The sequence below is a fragment of the Panthera tigris genome, chromosome A2, assembly GCF_018350195.1.
Source record: "Panthera tigris isolate Pti1 chromosome A2, P.tigris_Pti1_mat1.1, whole genome shotgun sequence".
Taxonomy (NCBI): Eukaryota; Metazoa; Chordata; class Mammalia; order Carnivora; family Felidae; genus Panthera; species Panthera tigris.
Window position 1 is genome coordinate 133,743,374 of NC_056661.1, and position 20,606 is coordinate 133,763,979.

The following is a 20,606-nucleotide window of genomic DNA, read 5'->3' on the forward strand; positions in this document are numbered from 1 at the left end:
CCCTGCTTAATGGAGATGTTTTGAAAGTATTGCATGTTTGGAATAGAACATGTGTTAGAAAAAAAAATGTCATGATGTTTAACTTTTAAAGACTGTATGTGAATTTGGTTAGTTTCTCTATCAACAACCCACTCTCTGGAAGCAAATTAGGTACTTTGGAAATCTTCCCAAATTGTTTCAAGCTACTTGACTCCCTGTGCTGAGGAAAAAATTTACTGCTAGCTCTCCAGGACATTTATATGTTGTGTGTGAGTTTGTTAGAGTACTAAGCAGTTAATTTTCATTCCCATTTTACAGATAAGAAAGGTGAGGTAGAGGGAATGGTTATTTAATCATAACCTCACAGATGCCCATGTTTGTCCTGTGATTTCATACCCACAACAAATAAATACACTTTCAATGAAACAAAAAAGGATATTTGGGATGTCAGGCAATTTCACAAAGTCAGTTTCAAGCCCAGAGCTGCATGCAGTAAGCCTCCTGCACCTCATGTAGATGCAAACCCACGGCCTATTAAGAATGAAAATCTTTCTGACCACTTTTTTTATTTTCTAATGTTTATTTATTTTTGAGAGAGAGACAGAGTGTGAATGGGGGAGGGTCAGAGAGAGAGGGAGACACAGAATCCAAAGCAGGCTCCAGGCTTTGAGCTGTCAGCACAGACCCCGGCGTGGGGCTTGAACTCACAAACTGCGAGATCATGACCTGAGCTGAAGTCGGCCACTTAACCGACTGAGCCACCCAGGTGCCCTTCTGAGCACTCTTAAATACTCCTGAAGTCTGAGTGTTCATCTCAGATTGTCATTCAGATTTTATCCCTGGACTTCATTATTACTGGGTTCTTGCAGTAGAGAAGATGGAAATTATATAGCCTGAGAAACATCCCAAATTAGAAATACCTGAAAGCAAGAATGACACAAGTCCTCAAACTCCATTTCCAAGGCATTGTTAAAACCATCAGGCCTTATTGTAAAACCAGGCCAAGAAGAACTTTATAATACAAGAAATAACATCTGATAGGACGATGGTTTATAAAAATGACATTAAAGTACCTGAAGGCCTATTTTGATCTCAGAAGATCTATAAATATGGCTTAAGAGTTAGCAAAGCTGGAACTAGATTCGGGTCTCCAGACTCCCTGTCTGCTAACCTTTCCATTACATCAAGGAAAGCTGCCCAGTGAGGAGGGGAAGGAAGATAGATTTAAAAAATAATCTGAAATCCTTGTAGCATAAGTGAGGTCTTCTGTTTTGGAGAGAGTTTTGGCTCTTCCAGTTCCCCATACAATTGTGAGGATTTGTCTGCATGTGCTGGCTGATTGACTGAAAGATCTCCTTCTCAATAAACCGTTAAAAGATCATATGCAAAAGTCTGTCTTGGGGGTTCAGATGAACTGTCTTCACAGCAGGAGATTAGGAGATGTTGTATTGATTTACAATGAGATAAACTGTTGGGCCTTCTCTTCAGATACCCACAAGCTCTCCTAATCTGTTATTAACATTATCATCCACATTTTCCACTTATATTTAAACTGAACTCATTGGACTAAGGGTGTTTGTGTTTTGTTTCTCAGGTTGTGGTTTCTCGATCAGGATCATCAACCCCTCATGTGAATTTTCGCCTGGATTCCCACCCTGTGTCTTCAGAAGCAATTGTGGAGCACCCATTAAACCAAAATGGCTACACACTGGTTGTTACTGGAAAGAAGGTAAGCCCCGTTCCCACAGGGAGGTTCCAGGGCTGTAGTTTTTCCTGAGTGGATATTTAAAGCATGTATCATATGACCCTTTTTAAGTTTTGTTTTGGTCTTGGATTCACCTCTCCTTTCTCAGGTTATTTCTTGAGTATTCCAGAGATCTTCTGAAGCCAAATTAAATTTTTATTTAGGAAGACTGGACCAAAGGGAGGTCCTCCTTGTAATGTGTACTTCTCCTTTTGTCCTGTATTTCTCAATGAGAAAAACAAACATGCAGAATGAGAATTACAGTCCTAAGGGCAGACTCTAGTGCAGGCTGGTAAGTCCTGAAATGTACATTGGAATCTGACACCAGCCAGCAATCCCTCTTCCCTGAGAGGAGATGCATCTTGATGCTGAATGATGTGTAAACTTACTTAGAATTTCCCAGGGGTCAAGTGTGTTTTCCAGCAGATTATATTAAACTCTCTTATGTTTTAAAATCACACTTCAGATAGAGCAGAATGTCCCTACTAAATAAAACTTCTAACATTGCATGACAGTACTTATGTTCCCTGGACAGTAATGGTAATGTTTATCACATATGTGCCAACAATAGAAGAAAGGAAGGAATTTAGTTTTTTGATTTAAATCACTTAACCATTATTATATTACATGTTTTTTACACATTGGTGCTATCTCTAGTAGACTCTATACGATTATAGTTACATATATCTTTGGGGTATTTACTTTTCATTTAACAAACCAGTAAAAAAACCTCTCTGGAAGCTCTTTCCAACACTTTTCTTCACAGATCACCAAGATCCCACTGAATGGCTTAGGCTGTGAACATTTCCAGTCCTGCAGTCAGTGTCTTTCTGCCCCTCCCTTTGTGCAATGTGGCTGGTGCCACGATAAATGTGTGCAACTGGAGGAATGCCCCAGTGGAACATGGACTCAAGAGATCTGTCTGCCTACAATCTATGAGGTAGGAATCTGTCAGCTCTCATGTATATTTTTTGGTAAACATAAATCCCATTGATGAAAAAATTCCGAACTCAGTTTATTCATTTGGCTGTGAGACACCAGTGAAAACACCATCTCCCTCCAAGGTTTTCCTTCAAGGTGGCATTTGGGCACATCACCCTGAGACCTGTACCTGAAGTGCTTGCTTCACACTCCCTAAGTAGTTCTCTCCTTGAGCAGTTGCTCTCCTTTAGTGCTTTGTGAATAAAAGAATGGTGGCTAGTGAGCAGCATGGCTCCCCATTTCCTTACCTGGGACTTTTCCCTCCTGACTCATTTGTCTCAGTGGTTTCCTCACCACCTACTTAATCTACCAGGTGCCCAGAAATGAGCCTCCATCACACACAGAGATCTGCTCATAGAATAACCCAGAATCTTAAGCTGAACCATGCAAGCTAGGGATGCCAGCCATGCAGGAGCAGATAGGACAGAAAGTTTCTTCCTGTCTGATGCATAGATGGTGGCCTTGTCTCATCACACATAAGACTGGAGGTTACTGGGGTGCCTGGTGGCTCAGTCAGTTAAGTATCCATAACTTTTGATTTCCACTCAGGTCATGATCTCACAGTTTTGGGGATTGAGCCCTGCATGGGGGTCTGTGCTGACAGCACGGAGCCTGCTTCAGATTCTCTCTCCCTCTGTCTCTTCCCCTCCCCCACTCGTGCTCTCTCTCTCTGTCTCTGTCTCTGTCTTTCTCTTTCTCTCAAAGTAAATAAACTTAAAAAAAAGAAAAAGACTAGAGGTTACCCCCAGGACAATATGGGAGGCAAGTAGTCATTGAATACTCATGGGTAGCTAACTCTCTCAAAGTTCCTAGAAGAACAATATAGGTACAGCTGATGACTATACTAACATCTATACTCTGTGAGCCATTTCATTCTTTAATTCATTCCAAAAATATTTATTGAATACAAACCATTCTTCTAGACATTAAGGAGGCACTCTTCTAGACATTAAGGAAATGTAGTTGAACAAGACAAAAGTGCCTCCTAGAAAACTTAGCTTCTACTGATGAACTCAATTGACATTGTAGCCATGCTCTCTAGCTCTTTGCTGCCTTGTTTAAGCATATATTTGGCACTATGAAAATCGTCATGGCATTTTTTTAAATGTCTTGGTCCAAATATATTTTGCTTGAAAATAATTTTCTGGTGAGGACCCGATATGTATTTTCCCTGTCCACATATAGAACAGTTGAAATTTAGTAAATGATTCTTGTGAAAGATTCAAGTTAAAGGTCTCGGTCTCCTGGTGCAAGCCCAAGTAAACAAAGTGTGCAAGTCAGAATGAGAACCCCCCCCCCCCAAAGTGCATGGCTGTTTTCATTTAGTTACGGTTTGGGGCAAGATTTGTGCAGGGTGACTGGGTTTTAAACCAAATTATTTTCTGTTAGGTGAGACACAGTTACTAAGATTTAGTTTGATCAGTCAGGAATAAACTAGAAGATAGTAAGAAAACAAAGTTAAATCTACATGCACTCTTTCTGTTGTCGTTGTTTAGTATATTTGTAAAACCACGTGCAATGTTATACTTTTTTAAACACACAGCCTTGGCAATTTGAGACACTAGAAACCTGAACTCAGCAACTCCATGAAAGGGATATGGGAAGAGTATATGTGATGTGTGTGTGTGTGTGTGTGTGTGTGTGTGTGTGTGTGTGCGCGCGCGCGCGCACGTGTGCACATGCAACTGAATTACACCAATTTCATTTCTTCAAAAGTAGCCAAACTGGTGTTTTAAATACAGAGCATGGAGAACCTGTATAAGTAGAACATTTAATTTTGACCAATGTTCTTCCTTTTATGACTCATGGCAGCCATATTAAAATGGTGTTTTAAAATGACTAAATATCTTAGAATTTTCTGGAACCAGAGAATCTCTGACAGTGTTTAAATCTCCCTCCTCTCTCTCCTTTCCTAACTCCACCTTTCTGTAGTTGGTGATTTTTAAAAGGTTGCATTGCATCATGCACAAGTCAGTGAGGCTTGGGCTGTATGGTTAGGAGGAAAGTAGTGCAGCTGAGTCCATAAATCCTTTTCAGTTCATAGTTGTTAGGAAGATTTCATGCTGCACTAGACCGTGACAGTTAGCATTCTTACTGCAAAAAATAAGACAGATTATTCATCTATTTCTTATCTGTCTTAAATACTGTGGACACAAAACCCAACTAGTGTATTGTTTTACTTTCCAATAAATGTAAGTTAACCTGCTTTTCAAGGTACGTGATGTTCAGTGGCTGAAATTCTTTGCACTTCCACATATGAGAGATTTCAGGATTGCAAACCCATTATTTTGTTTCACACGTTATCTGATCTCATACTTAAAGAGCAAAGAGAAATGTTTCAGAAAAGGAAAAGCACTTTCCAATGTATTCTGAATTTATTAAGATAAAATTGTCATATCTTATAGGATTGAATTCAATCCCAGTGAGACAATAAAACTATTTATTAATTGATCAGAAGATTCAGATAAGAAGCAACAGCAATATCTTATGGGGCAGGGGGGTCATTCAGGCAAAACACTACCACCACTGTATTTGTGACTTTTTAAGTACTAAAGAGGCAAATTCTAATTTTCCAGGAAGGGTTTGTTGTTTTAGCGTTCTCTTGTATTATCTTGATAGGTTTTGAAAATGTGATCATTTAAATCATTTCCACCTGTTGAAAGGGCACCAGCTGCTTTTGTGGCTGTTTCTCCCCTGTCCAGACAGGTGGGAGATCTGCGTTTGTGGCTTTATGCTGGACACTCCTTTCCTTCCCACAGAGTTTCCCTGCCCTTTAGGATAACTCAGAGTTTGCCAGCTCATTGTTGGTTCTGTCCAAGGGTGTGTTGTCCAAAACCACTTCCTTCCTTTTCCCCTGGAAGATTGAACATTACCCCATAAACTAAGGGGGAAATGCTCGCATACTCCACTCTAGCATCTCAGCCCAGGGAAGAAAGCTAAGTTCAGCTGGCCTTTCAAATCCTGATCTTCCATCTAGCAGACATTTTTATAATATTCATTTCTGTTTGCCAGTACACCAGCTGAACAACTCTCATTGTGTTTTCTCAAATCATCATTCCAAGTGATGATGTATGTAGATGACAGAGTTCAGTTTTTACATAGAAAGGGGGGATCTGGGCAGCAGGATCAGGCCAACATCAGCCTTAGACAGCTGTTTTCTATGGGGAAGCCTCCTCCTTAAACAAGGGAAAGGCAGCTGTGTGGCTGCTTCAGGCTGAAGAGAGTCCGGAAGGGTTAGGTGTCTTGTTCTCTCCTACTGGATTTCTAACATAATAATAAATTTTTTTCTAGCAGTTCTTTTTTGACTAGACATGGACGAGGTAAGTTTTCATGAAAGGCACAACTGTGTAATGGATTTTATGGGTAAAATAGCTATCATAAAAGCATTAAGCTAAGACTTTAAAGAGGTTTGGTAACAAGGGTAAGTTAAGACTTTGGTTTGCGATTATTTACTTGGGATGAATGGGAATGTTTGCAAATTTGAATTTTGCTAAAAGCCCTTCTAAATTGTGAAAGAATCACTTTTAGACTTTTACTAACTGGTCTTTAGCAAACACTTTTACTGGTTTTTGAGTTGTCTCTATGGCGGTGCTATGTTTTCCCACCATTGTACTTTTCCAGCACAATTTACAATATGTCCTCCCCAAAAGAGCATTTCCTTTCTCAATTGTCACAAAGCTGCTGAGGAGAAGCTTATTTTTAACTTAGAAATTTGTTTTGTTTTAATAGTTTTAGCCTAGGAACAGTTGTCTTGTAGACTTCATAAGCACCTACTGCTATCTTATATCGCAGTTGCCAAAGTTTTGTTAATGAACTCATGTTTTACTTTCAACACACCAAAAGTGAGCCTGCAATAATAAAATGAATGTATGTATTTAACATAGAACATGGGAGAGAAAAAAAGTCAGCTCTAGAAATGAGATGTAAAATAATGCCAAGAGAGATAATTAGAAACATTGCTACAATACAGATTACATTTGGGGCTCTCTCTAGTTTTTTTTTTTTTTAATATCTATTTCTAATAGAAATAATATATTATATTTATTTAAAATTATATCATTTTTTAAAAGCTGGGTGTGTCAACTAACCAGCTTGTCTATAGAAAATAGGGACCATATTTAAAGGAGAAAAGAAAAATTCCGAATCAGTAATAAATGTGAATTAGCAAGTATAAAGAAATAGATTCACCTATTCATTTGTTAGTGCTTGGCACATAGCAAATAATTTATAATGAATAATGAATGAGTGAATGCCAGATATATATTGAATACCATCTTTGTGTTTGGTCTTATGGTAGCTGCTGAATGCAATTATGAAAACACTGGACACCAAGAGGTGTTTTTACTGTGTGAATTTCTTCTCTGGGTGGGGAGTACCATAGCACAAGACTATAGCAAACACCCAGCTGGTGCATGGAGCAAGGCACATGTTGGTGCTTGGCTTCTAGGGCACATGAAGGATTTTTGATCAAAGTTTGATCTGGAGGCCCATGAAGGAGTTATAATGAGAGTTACAAACATGTAAAAGTCTGGGCCCAAACTGTGTCTATTCCAACCTAGAAGATTACTAGATGAATTCACTTCAGAGTGACCCACAAAGACCCTTCATTTCCACCCAGGCTGAATCTGCTTTCTGTCCCATCTCTGGATCTCCTGAAAACAGCTTTTATTCATCAGCATGTTAGGTAATTTTCATATTTGTTCCAGATTCTGTGAAATTTGTGACACTTTTTCAGTTTTGTTTTTTTGTTTTGTTTTTTTAGATAGTGGCAGGATAGAAGAATTTTAGACTGAGGATATATATTTTGTTTTGCACACAAATGAAGGATAATGTCTTGAATTTTTTTTAAGTTTTCGGTTGTCCTTGTAGGTTTTCCCAACCAGTGCACCCCTGGAAGGAGGAACAATGCTCACTGTGTGTGGCTGGGACTTTGGATTCAGGAGGAATAATAAATTTGATTTAAAGAAAACTAGAGTTTTCCTTGGAAATGAGAGCTGCACTTTGACCTTAAGTGAGAGCACAACAAATATGTAAGGATCTTAAAATGTTTTGCTGGGGTGTGGTTGGAAAACAGGTTGTGTTTCAAGATGAATGCTTGTAAAATTATCCCAAAAGTCCATGTCTTGAGTTAAAAAAGGGTCTTGGCCTTGTAACATCCCTAGTGGAACTGTTTTGTTTTTAATCCTATTTACTTACCAGGATTAATAAAGAAGAAAGGTGACATTACCTAGTAAGGAAAAGAAGAATCCAGCATCTGGGAGTTTTGAAACCATTTTTGTTACATTTCTTCAGAAATTGTTTGGGTAGATTTGAAAGAACAGCACTGGCTAGGGTTGCTCCATCTTTAAAGTCTTCAAATATAGAGTCTCCAATGGCTTTTTCTATAAAAATCAGTAAACAGCTCAATATAGACCCTGTCTTCTAAATTCACTTTCTAAACCTCAGAAATGTAGTGAAGCAGCTCAGTCATATTTTTGAGAATTAACTTCTTTCTTTCTTTCTTTCTTTCTTTCTTTCTTTCTTTCTTTCTTTCTTTCTATTTTTGATGCATTTAAATTTATCTTCAGTTGATATTTATTGGTACTGTAATGGAAAGGTATCTCATTTAGCCATTCCCAAATCCCAGGAGATAGCAATACTAGACCTATTTTACAAAGGTGGTACCTGAAGTTCAGAAAGGTGGAGTGTAGTTTAGCAGAGGCAATCCAGAGAATAAGAGCTTAATAGGCCTTCTAACTCAACTCTCCTGATCCAAAATACATGCTTCTTCTGCCATTTTCTACATGTACCTTCTATCAAATGTAAATCCCATAATGAACAGAGAATCCAGAAGTTTTTAGTTATCATTTAGTAATAACAATCAAACATTTCAAGTTTTATGGTTGAAACTATCCTATCAAGTAATTATTTTATACCTTGTAGAATTTCTTCCAGGGCACAGAGGTCTAAGTCTACTCATTTACTGAAACCAAAACGTCAAGTAATGTCATACTTGTTAATGGAAAAACAAATCCATTCTAGAAATCTTCCTTGTAAGTTCTTACTCCTTGCATTATATATTATAACCTGTAAAAGTGAAACATAATTCATTTTCTTCTTTGAATAGTTGTTTAACAAAAAAATCATATTTATACTTTTTCAAGACTATAACATTATTAATTCAAAAAGAATTATATGGAGGGGCACCTAGGTGGCTCAGTCAGTTAAGCATCCAACTCTTGATTTTGGCTCAGGTCATGAGATCATGGTTTGTGAGATCACGCCAGCACAGAGACTGCTTGGGATTCTCTCTCTGCCTCTCCCCTGCTTGTGCACTCTTTCTCTCTCTCTCTCTCAAAATAAATAAATGTTTTATTTTATTTTATTTTTTTAATATTTAAAAAAATAATTCTATGGAAAGTCTGTCACAATTTCATTATTTTTAAAATAATTTAAATACACACATGATACATGTAATTACAGAAATGTGCCTGTTGACATTCTTTAATGAAGAGATTTGGTTTATTTATTATTATCCCATTGTTTCATATGCTGTTGAAATATTTATCTTAAGAATACCAAACATTATGCCTACAATTTTAGAGGATTACACTTAGATTATTATGAATTTTTCAGTTGGTGAGGTCTGCACAGATGAGATTTAACTGTTGCTGTTTTGTCTGTGTGAAGTGTAATAGTACAGAACTAGAAATATACAATTTTTAGCCCTAATGCTTACCACAAAACTCTACTTGCTATTCAGAGTATCCAGCTCATCATAATTTAGAGCTAATGTTCCTTCATATAAAACAGCCAAACCAGAAAAAGCCTTTGGATTTGCAACATATTAAACTTCGGGTTTTTTTCAGGTTGAAATGCACAGTTGGTCCTGCAGTGAATGAGCATTTCAATATATCCATAATTATTTCAAATGGGCGAGGGACAGCACAATACAGTACATTTTCCTATGTGGTAAGTCTAAGCACTACAGTTCTCATGAACTAGGATATTTGGTACCAAATTTGTTTAGTTATAAAATCAACAAGTTACTTTGTTTTGTTTTGTTTTTATTTCCCATCCAGGATCCTGTAATAACAAGTATTTTTCCAAGTTATGGTCCTAAGACCGGTGGCACCTTGCTTACTTTAACTGGAAAGTACCTTAACAGTGGGAATTCTAGACACATTTCAATTGGTGGAAAAACGTGTACTTTAAAAAGGTGTTGTGAATTTACTTTTTGTTGTATCAGTTAAGTAGGATTAGTATCTGTACCTAACAAATCAAGAAGAGATTGTTTTGTTTTGGTTTTTTTTGTGGAGGAAAATCAAGATGCATATTATTTACCCCCATACTGACAAAATTTCTTTTCCCATATCCATCTACCTTTTTGCTGACTTTTTTACCCTTCCATTATGTTTATTAATTCCACTTTTAAGTTTCATCTTCCCAGCTACCTTCTCTACTGTTACATTACATCTTAGTATCCTAGCTATGCTGTGAGCTGTGAGATTCTGGTAATTGACAGTAAATTAAAATAAACATTTCCATAAATATTTACAATTAGATTAAATCACTTTGGGGAGGTGAGAAACATGGGGGAGATTGGGTTTAGAAAGAAGTTATGTTTCTGTTTCTTAGAGGTGAAAGAGCTCAGTTTAATCAAGTACCAAAAAGATACTTTAAAAATTGCTTAAAATCCCAAATGTTCTGAAGTCAAAGATGGCTTGTCTATAACAAGGCTGAGTTTGGGATCCAGTCAAATGTAAATAGGCTGCATTAGAAAGAACTTTTTTCTAGACACATCTGGAAATTCTCATTTAGGAGCCATTGAGTGATATACTTTTGTGCATATAATTCTAAAATATGTATATCTAATAGCTAAGGTCAATTTTCTTAATTTTTTTTGTTCAGTGTGTCAGATAGTATTCTCGAATGTTATACCCCAGCTCAAACCATTCCAACTGAGTTTCCTATTAAATTGAAAATTGACTTAGCCAACCGAGAGATGAACAGTTTCAGTTACCAGGAAGACCCCATTGTCTATGCAATTCATCCAACCAAATCTTTTATTAGGTAAGTAAAAGCTTCTGATGGGTGTAAGAAAATAATGAACATACGGATGATTTGTCTGTCAAATAGCCAAGAGGAACTGCAGTTTTATCTCTGGCTTTGATGCGGTTGCATTTCTTTTAAAGGCTGCCTTTCCAATTCAGGAGTGAAAACTACATTCAGGTTCTGAGTACAATTTAATTTTATCATTGCTAGGTTCATGCCAAGAAACATTTTATCCTACTCTATTACGTTTTAAATGGATTTCAGTGAAATAGTTCAATGTGGCACCATAGTATTTATGCACTTATATACATGTCAATTCTGTACTAACTTCAGTGCCCAAAAGTGGAATTACCTTTTTTTCCTTCCATTCTTCAGTGTTTTTTTGCTCTGCCTACTTTAGATACAGCTTTTCCCTACACTAGATTACCTTTGAATCAGTATCTCATTGGATCCAGTTCAGTCTGCCTTGTTTCCATTAATTCTGCCAGTCTAACACAGTAAAGTTCGTTTTTCTTTGATTTATTTTTAAGAGAGAGAAAAAATATTTCTTTTGCATACTTTGTGGCTAAAAAGAAAAATGCATTTCTTCAACTGATGAAATAGGAATTTTTAAAAATATTTTCAAGTTAAGTAAGTTGTTTCCAAAGAAGAGTTACCACTGAACCTCTGTTTGACTTTGGTTCTGACTATATGCAATCACTATATGTGGTTTAATTTAACTTATTTCTTAAAATATTTGGTAGAGAAAGAACCTCTCCTTATTGCTGTGTTTATTTTATTTATTTATTTATTTATTTATTTATTTATTTATTTATTTATTTATTTTGAGAAAGAGTGTGAGTGCTTACATGTAAGCAGAGGAAGGGCAGAGAGAAAAAAAGAGAATCTTGAGAGGTTCCACACTCTCAAGTGTGGATCCCAACACGGGGCTTGATCTCACGAACCATGATATCACAACCTGAGCTGAAACCAAGAGTTGGAATGCTTAACTGACTGAGCTACCCAGGTACCCCTCAATATTGCTGTTTTTCTACTTTATTTTTCAGTGGTGGGAGCACCATAACAGCTGTTGGGAAAAACCTGAATTCAGTTAGTGTCCTAAGGATGGTAATAAGTGTACATGAAACAAGAAGGAACTTTACAGTGGTAAGTCCTTTGAGTGATGGTTGTACTTAAAGCTGTGCATCTCTACCTTTACCACTGGTTTTCAGTGTGCAGAGGACATTTGGGTTTTGCTTCTGATTGCTAGTTCCCTTCCTTGCAGCACAGGTCAAATAGTATATTTTATTCAACAACTAAAATTATTTTGTCTCAGCCTAACATTGTAAAATGCACATATACACACAAAATGCTTAGACACAAATGATGAGTACCAACTTGAGGCAGTGTTTTTAAAGATAGTACAGATGGAAACTACGTCATTCCCTGTCTTAGTTCAGTCTGCTATAATAAAAACCCCATAGACTGGGTGGCTTAAACAACAAACACTTATTTCTCGCAGTTCCAAAGGCTGGAAAACCCAAGATCAAGGTGTCTGGTAAAGGCACTCTTTCTGATTTGCAGAAGACCATCTTCTCATTGTATCCTCACATGGCAGAGAGTGAAAGAGGAAGCAAGCTCTCTGTGTCTCTTCTTATAAGGGCGCTAACTCCTTCATAAGAACTCCACTAATTACCTTCTCAAGGCCCCATCTCCAACTACAATCATGCTGAGGATTAGGATTACAACATGTGAATTTGGGAGGGGCATAAACAGTCCATAGAATTCCTCTATCTCCCCCTTTTTTTAATGCAGCAGAGGACATTACCCCTATTATCCCTTTTGTTGTAATCTTGCAGCAGCATCCTTGTCTAAGTGGCAGGCACACTATGTATGTTCTTACATCCCAGTGTAAGAACGGTGTTCTTACTGTTCTTCTTGTCCCTTTGTTAGCATGTTATCAAGTAATGAGAAGGACCATTAGACTGATGTCCTAGACTGTTTGTTGCTTGGTATTTCTCCACCTTCCCTCCTTTTATTTGCAAGGTCAGTCAAAATTTAACTGAATGCCTCCTTCAAAGTGACCTATTTTGTGGTCTAACAATTTATATAGATCATATTAAAGTGGCAGTTTTCATTTAGACTTTAGGAAGGTTGAAGTTATTTACAAAGATTTCATATTTTTGTTGACATTTTTCTCTAATGTCAAATACCATAATCTAGTTGGACTTGTGCACTCAACTAAAAATGAAAGTTCTAAGTGCCCTCTCTCAAGCAGGGTCTTGATTGGGCAGGTGATAGATTAAATTATAGCACTTTCTTTTCTATTCACCATCCAATATTTCTTGAAGACTAAGGCCACAGTGTTCTTTAATTACAAAAACCAATTTGGGGCTAAAAATGTCAAGCCAAATCACCAAACAATAGGGTCACCTCCAATGAGATTTTTCTTGACCTTCTCAATCAGCCACATTGCATCACCTCTAAAGAGTATTATTAGATTTTTATCATATTCCTGAGAGATTGTACTCCAGGGAGTCACCGTATGAAGTAGAGAGCTTTAAAACCAATCCCCACACATGGCCACAAACAAAGTTAGAATACCACTGCTATTAATTTAAGGAACATCACTTCTTCACAGCCAAACAGAACAATTTTTCATTAACCAAGTAAGAATACCCTTTTTTGGTGTTGGCATGGGACTCTTTAGAAATCTGAGAAATGATTAGCAATATCTAATTTATGGTGATCCTAGGTTATTAAAATAATGGCTAAATTTCCTCCTCCCTCACCAGCATTATGATGACATGTAGAACACCTTTTGGCTTTATTCATTCATTTGTAATCAACTTTTTAATTTATTTAAAAATCTCTTAGGCGTGAGACATAAGAGTTCCATAACCCAAGGAAGATTCAAATAATGGTAGGAGATAAAAATCTTATCTCTACATATCTGAAAATATAAACTTCTATTGTTTTAGCCACAAACATATTAGCACAATAGAGCTCTGCATTAGAATTGGACAAGAATGAAGAATTCTACTTGACTGTTGTTTATTGAGAACTACTTCATAAAGAAATGTGTGTTCTTCTGTGTTCCTTGGTGCTTATAGAATTTGAAGCTGAGCATGATGAATTGAACCCATTTATTATTTAACAAATAAAAACTCTTGGCCAGGTCTGATTTCAGTATACTGATCTAGCCATGATAATTTTTAAGTTCAACACACTCTAATCTTTTAAAATAAAAATACTAACCACCTCCTTAACAAAATTAATATTAATACACATTATATCCCAGAAGCCAGCAGTTTATTATACAGTTTTCAAATTTCTTGTTGTTAATAGAGAATTATTGTACTGGCAGTAACACTGTTCATTTCCACTTTTCAAGATGATAGGAATAAATAGCTTTTGGCATTATAATATGAATTTGATATAAAACTAACATTTTATTTCTATATCTATGTATCTGTTTTCTTTATCTGCTTACAGCATACATTTTAAAATGTAGGATAATTTTTTTTCATTATTTTTAAAAGAAAATATCAAATACTAAATTTTGCTTGTGCTTTTTATGTATATCCTGAGTCCTTTTTCTATTGTGGGCATAAGTAATTGTTTTATCTCCAACTCTACTTGTCAAAGAAAAGGAAATCTAAGGATGTTGTTGCTTGTTTGTCTTTTCCTTGGGGAAAAAATACAACCATTTAACCTCAAATGTGCCACTTTGTGTTGCTGGTTTAGTCTAAGCACAATCAAGAGGAAACCACATTTTCCAAACTTCCATAAATCAGAATTCCAAAGGGGAAGATTTGAAATGAGAGATGAAAGCACATGAAATAATAATAGCAGAGACTTTGTAAAATAGTGTAGGAAAAAATCTACCAATATAGAATACATATAGAGAGAGAGCAAGAAGCCATATCGCATGGGAATTAAGTCAGTGAAGTTGAGCCAGTGACCTAGGACTTATGTTCCCACTTTGCCACTCAGAGTTGTGTGACCTCGTCTAATGACACTAGCTCAAAAGCTTAGTTTCTTCATCTTGTAAAATGTGGATAATCATAGCACCTCTCATAGAACCGTGAAAATTAAATGAGACCTGCCTGTAAAGTATTTTGCATAGAACCTGACACTCAGAAATTGAGGCTTAAAACACATCAAACAGATGACCCGACTACATAGCTAATTATAATGTCAGCAGTATGGTGCTTGGTAGTTGACGACAACATACTTTATACCATGTAGTATCACACACTTTTAATTTCAATTCTTACTTCAGAAAACTGAGTCTCCTAGCAAGGGCTTTGCCCTGATTGTCATGGCTTATTTTAAAGGTCTGATGTGAATCAAGGACTTCTCACCACACAAAGTCCAGCTCTCACTGTCCCATAGCTGTTTCATAAATGAAGAGGCAGTCCCTTCAGGTGACTGTCTTGTCATCTTAAGGAAAATAAAAGTGACAGAGGGAGAGCCAGCTTCAGATCCATATAGCTTATTCAAGACAAATGAAGTTCTGCATTCCTTTAAAGACGGTGTTATTTGGATAATATTGCATCTATCATACTTTCCAAAATGTGTTCTTTAACATTAGGAAGTTAAATGCAGATTTTTTTTTCAAAAATTACATATTTTCAATTGATTGTCTAAAACAATGAAATGTGGAAGTTGCTATTGATGTTGTTTGGCTGTATTCTGTCTACAGTGGATAATTGTGTCTTACTATAGGCATGTCACCATCGCTCTAATTCAGAGATAATCTGCTGTACAACTCCTTCACTGCAACAGCTGAATCTGCAACTCCCTCTGAAAACCAAAGCCTTTTTCATGTTAGATGGGATCCATTCCAAATACTTTGATCTCATTTATGTACATAATCCTGTGTTTAAGCCTTTTGAAAAGCCAGTGATGATCTCAATAGGCAATGAAAATGTACTGGAAATTAAGGTAAGAAACGCTTAAAGATATTCTCTTAAATCATCAACTTGAACTTAATTGACTTCATAGCTATATGAATAGAATTTTTGTACTAGGTCATTATCTTATACTACATCAGCAAATATCTAAACTCTGAAAAACAAATCTTTTTGGCATTAAGACTAAAAGGTAAGTGTAATCGTGGACTGCTTTTTAATGAAGCATTTAAAAATTGTTTCTTGTGTGTGTATTAAAAAGTAGCAAATGTGGGACACGATCTGTTAAATAGGCTGCCTGTAATGCATTATCTTGCTGATGTTATACATTTCCCTGGACACCTAAATGTGCTCATTATAATATAAAAGGTAAGAGCTATGAAAGTAAATGCATCAATTGTAGTTCTGTACTTCCTTAGAATACTGGGAATTTTGTATCTGGGTATGGTCCTCTCTAAACTGATTTCTAAATGAGCTGGATTTCCTCTACCTTAGGAATATATTAGCCTCCAAATGTAATTTAATTGGAGAATAACAGATCGTTTTTTCTAACCCAGCCTGTTGCAACAAAGAACACTAAAGCCCAGGGAGTTTAAGTGGTTTGACAGGTGATGGAACAGTAGCAAAACAAAGACTAGAGTACAGCCCTCTTACATCACTTCAATCATTTTTACTTCAAGTAGTAAGTAATAAAATGGGCAAAATGATCAAGACTATATCAATAGCCCCAGTCACATTTATCCTTCAACATATTGTTTTAGACATTCAGACTTTTTTTCCCTGAAAGATAGCCTGAATGCAAATATGAACAAACACAAAGTAATAGGCTAGTTCTTGTTTACATGTAATGTAAGTTACTATAGATCATCTCACCCAAGTAATAATGTATTTCTACCAAAATTTTTCTGCTTTTTCAAAAAGATTTTATCCACAGCCAAATTCATGCACACGTTCATAGTCATGTAAGTTTACTAACCTTGAATTGTGTTTTATACAATAATTAAGCAAGCCCAGCATGAAATTAAATGGAAGCCTGCTTCAGTGAACAGCATGTTTACCACAGCAAAGTTCTTTCATCTGCTTCTTTAATTAGTTTTAGAGAAGGAGAAAGAGCTTTTATCACTTCTTTTTTTTTTCAATAAAACTAATCTAGTGTGACCTTTTGCTTTCAACAATTACTGTGTTTGCCATTTGAAAGATTCCATTTGGTTTTTCTTGATGAAAACAAAGGTTTATTTGCAAATGTTTTTACACCCAGATAAAGACTATTTTTCTGTTCCTGTATCTCTGATGGAAGGATTAGAGATAAATGGTTCTTTATCTGCCCTTCCAAGCATGGTCCTATATGGAAGAGAAAACTTATTTTTCTGTAAATTAAATACCCATTATTCAATGTCCTACAAAATTGTTGGACCTAGAAAAACATGATTTGACATCATCCTCAGCCTTTCAGTGCTATTCCCAACATGGCCCAAGGGATCTCCGCAAATAGACGCAAAACACTTTCTTTTTTTGCTTACTTACAGACTGATTCTTTTCTCTAACAAGTGTATAACATCTGTCATGTCACAGAGTGGTAGTCTGGGGAGAGAAGGGGTGGTTAGAAGGGATTATTTAGGTATCATCATTCAGTCTTCTTCCATACTCCATTTTCCTTATATATAAGAGGAAATCTAAGATGGAAGATTTGTGTGACAGCTGTTTAACCCTTTATCAGTTTCTCAAGTTAATCACATTATACCTCTGTCTCTCTTGGGACAGAAACAAAGGAAAGGAAAGCATGAGAAAAGAAAGAAAAGGCCCTTCTGGACATGCAGTAGACTGTTTTTATCAAAAGAAAGGATGGCATTTTATTTCATGTTGTGTTTGTCCAATTACCATTCAAAACATAAGTGTAAAGTAGATTCATATTCCATCAGTGAAAGCTATGGAGAGAATTATGTGTTTAGAGAGAGATTTGCTCCTTATTGCCAGGGAGAGTTCATGCTCCTCAAGCAGCCATACATACAAGAATTCCTTGCTAAAAAGAGATTGTGATAGTCTCCAGCCCTACTTGTGGGAACTGCCTCAGTCAGCAGCTGGCCAAATGAGTACACCATGACCAAGAGGGTCAGCCAAGTGTGGATCAATAGAATGTAGGAGAGACCAAGGATCAATCACTCCTAAGAATGAACCAGAAATCCCATCGACGTGGGAAGTAGTTTAGGGCCAAGGTATCAAGTTAGCCAGGACCAGTTGTGGACAGTGGTCATCAAAAGTAGACCTGTCTCCTTTGGAATGCATACCAGGGCACAACATTTATGTCAACAGTAACTCACAAATTTAGTGAAAGATTAGTTAATACATTACTTTGACATATATTATTTCATTTCAGAGTCACATAGACCTGTGAGGTTTAGAGGTCCAGTGACGATTATCCCCATTTATAGATAAGTAAACATAGGTTTAGAAGATTAGGTGATTTGTTGTGGGCCACCTAAGGAGCAAATAGCAGAACTAGGATTCACACTCAAGCCTCTTGATTTCAAATTTCGTCTTTCCACTAGATTACAATGCTTTTCACATCAACTTTCATTTAATGTATACCAACATACCTTTCATAATAGAGAAACTTTTCTATTATATGGTTTGTAGATATCTATACAGTCCCTAAGATGAAATAACCCTAGACTCTTCAAACAGAATTGATTTTTTACATATTTGTGAATAAATTCTATATTTTCCCTAATTATCTTATTATATGACTTTTTGTGCAAAAGTATATTTTCTGGAAAGTCGAGAAGCCCAGTATGTAATGCTGGAACAAAGTTTGTCTGACACTGACCTGAGGATTTATGTTATTTTGGAGCATATTGATATATATGGCCATAGGGATGCCTCAGAAGTCCAGTCTGGAGAAGCCAGCTAAAACAGGAAAAGGAGGACGGGAAGATTAGAGGTTTTACAGTGCCCCAACTAGCTAATGAAGAAACCATTTTAATTTTGGTTCGTGCAGCTTTCCCCAAATGACCAGGAACCTTCTTCTGCAAATGTCTGTTAACATCCTCTGGAACTCAGTTTTTAAGCCTCTATCAAGGTTCTTTGGCCTCGTCCCTAAGCTGAGGGACTCCTATCCTCTGGATGAAGGAGGGATGAAATCTCCCCCTTCCTACCCCTATCTCCCCCAGTTCACTGATTTTCTCTTGCCAAGCTTCCTGGACCATTGCCTCTCGGGGCCCAGCCTGCACCTCACTGCTTTAGCTGTCTTTCCCAGACTCAATCTTGTGGCCACCTGGATGTGTGAAATCTTGTAAGATCCCTCCTGCTACAATGCTATTTTTCAAATTTTACATACTGCTGCTCCCATCTGTTGTGTTCTGTAACCAGCTCAGACATGGATCCCGAGGCCTGAATCCTAGATGGAAACGCTGTGTCACACCTGGCCAGAGTTGAAGAGGAAAGGAATAAGGAACATCCTAATATAACACATTAGTAGTAATTACTTTTCACTTTAGAAATGTATTTATTTTAACATTACAGTGAAAAGAAAAACTTCTTGTTCATCTTTATATTCTCAGTAACTGGACATGTGTCTAACACACAGCAGATGATAGGTAGAATTTGTATCAAATGGAATTGATTTGCTTCATAACCTAGTCCCTTCTTGAACCTTAGTTCTCAATATGTAAAGCTAGAATGACAATAACACCTACCTCAGTGGGGCTGTCTTTACAAGATAAAATGAGATAATTATAATTCTAAATTGTTCTATATGTATAGGGAATTAAAAACCAGAAAGTTTTTTCCTGTGCTGCTTTATTTAAAAGAATATATTACCATTTTAATGACTGAAGACCTGGGCCAAATTTATAAATATGTTATTTTATTTCATAATAGTTAATATTAAATAATAAAAAGCAAATAATAAAAGTTCTAAACATATGCATTTTTCCCATAACTCCATAAAGCTGTGTTTATTTTAAATGACAAAAAGTACCCTATACCTTTTTTTTTTTTCTGACTTGGGCCCATCTGCATATAGTAGTGGGCTGCCAGTATCACTTTTCTTGGATTATAGACTTTTAAAACAATTACACATACAAAGCTGATAATAATTACTTGTATGTCACTATTTATTGTATGTTCCTCACTAGGCACAAATGAAAAGGGGTTCAGTGTTTAGCTGAATGGTCTGTTTTTGTTTTAGAGAAACCTTTATGCAACATCCAAGGAGAGCCTGTGCCTAAAAGGAGCATTTGGAGTTCAAATGTAGTGTGTTCATCCCTTCCCCCAGCCATCATTATTATCTAAGCAAGCAAGACACATTTTAGTCATTCCCTCATAAATCAAGCCCTTCAGCTCTTTAATCTCTTTTCTTTGTCATTCCCTGAATTCCCTCCAATATGTGAGTGAGTGCCTTACCCCTCCTCAGACCTAACCAACAAGTTGTCATTTGAAGCCCCAAAGTGACCTGTTAGATTTATGTGCTTTTATGTTGAATTGCCCTGTGTGGCTGACCTGGTTCAATGGCATACACACACTGCCTCTAGAAATATCTAGAAAATAGAAGGATACAGTTTGTCTCTATCCCATTTTATCTTAGAATCCAGATTTATGTTAGAAAAAAGTATTTCCTTCCATCTTCTTTTCCCAGAATGATTTCTGACCTACCAATCTATTGAGATCCATGTAAGACAGTGTACATAAAAGCAGTTTGCCAAGTATTAAAGATCACATAAAACAAAGTAGCAGCACTGTAGTTATTACTGGCTGCTGTTTGTCCATGTTTTGATATATCTCCTTTTTCACTTTTTAATAAATAACTGCACTTATTAAGTCTTGATATGAGAAGTTGTACCTATGTTTTCACTTCTTTTCCAAGGCTAACAATTGGTTTCTTCAACAAAATGTTGGTATTTTTTAAATGCTTTCAGTCAACTAAATATGTCAAGTTTCATATTTTTTTTTAAATCCCCATGTAACTATAATTGGTC

The 20,606-nt window shown here is 36.4% G+C and overlaps 1 protein-coding gene across 2 annotated transcripts in view; it reads left to right on the top strand.

Annotated features, from left to right (window-relative positions):
• MET (MET proto-oncogene, receptor tyrosine kinase) overlaps positions 1 to 20,606 on the top strand; it is a 145,732-nt gene that overhangs the window by 63,307 nt on the left and 61,819 nt on the right. For both annotated transcript variants that reach the window (XR_006212123.1, XM_015540681.2), the window contains exons 4-11: positions 1,574 to 1,708; positions 2,490 to 2,663; positions 7,574 to 7,734; positions 9,553 to 9,655; positions 9,766 to 9,902; positions 10,595 to 10,756; positions 11,785 to 11,884; positions 15,449 to 15,667. Coding sequence is in view for 1 of the 2 variants with exons in the window: in XM_015540681.2 (XP_015396167.1) it covers positions 1,574 to 1,708; positions 2,490 to 2,663; positions 7,574 to 7,734; positions 9,553 to 9,655; positions 9,766 to 9,902; positions 10,595 to 10,756; positions 11,785 to 11,884; positions 15,449 to 15,667 (1,191 nt within the window). In the remaining variant the exon portion in view is untranslated. The remainder of the gene's footprint in view (positions 1 to 1,573; positions 1,709 to 2,489; positions 2,664 to 7,573; positions 7,735 to 9,552; positions 9,656 to 9,765; positions 9,903 to 10,594; positions 10,757 to 11,784; positions 11,885 to 15,448; positions 15,668 to 20,606) is intronic.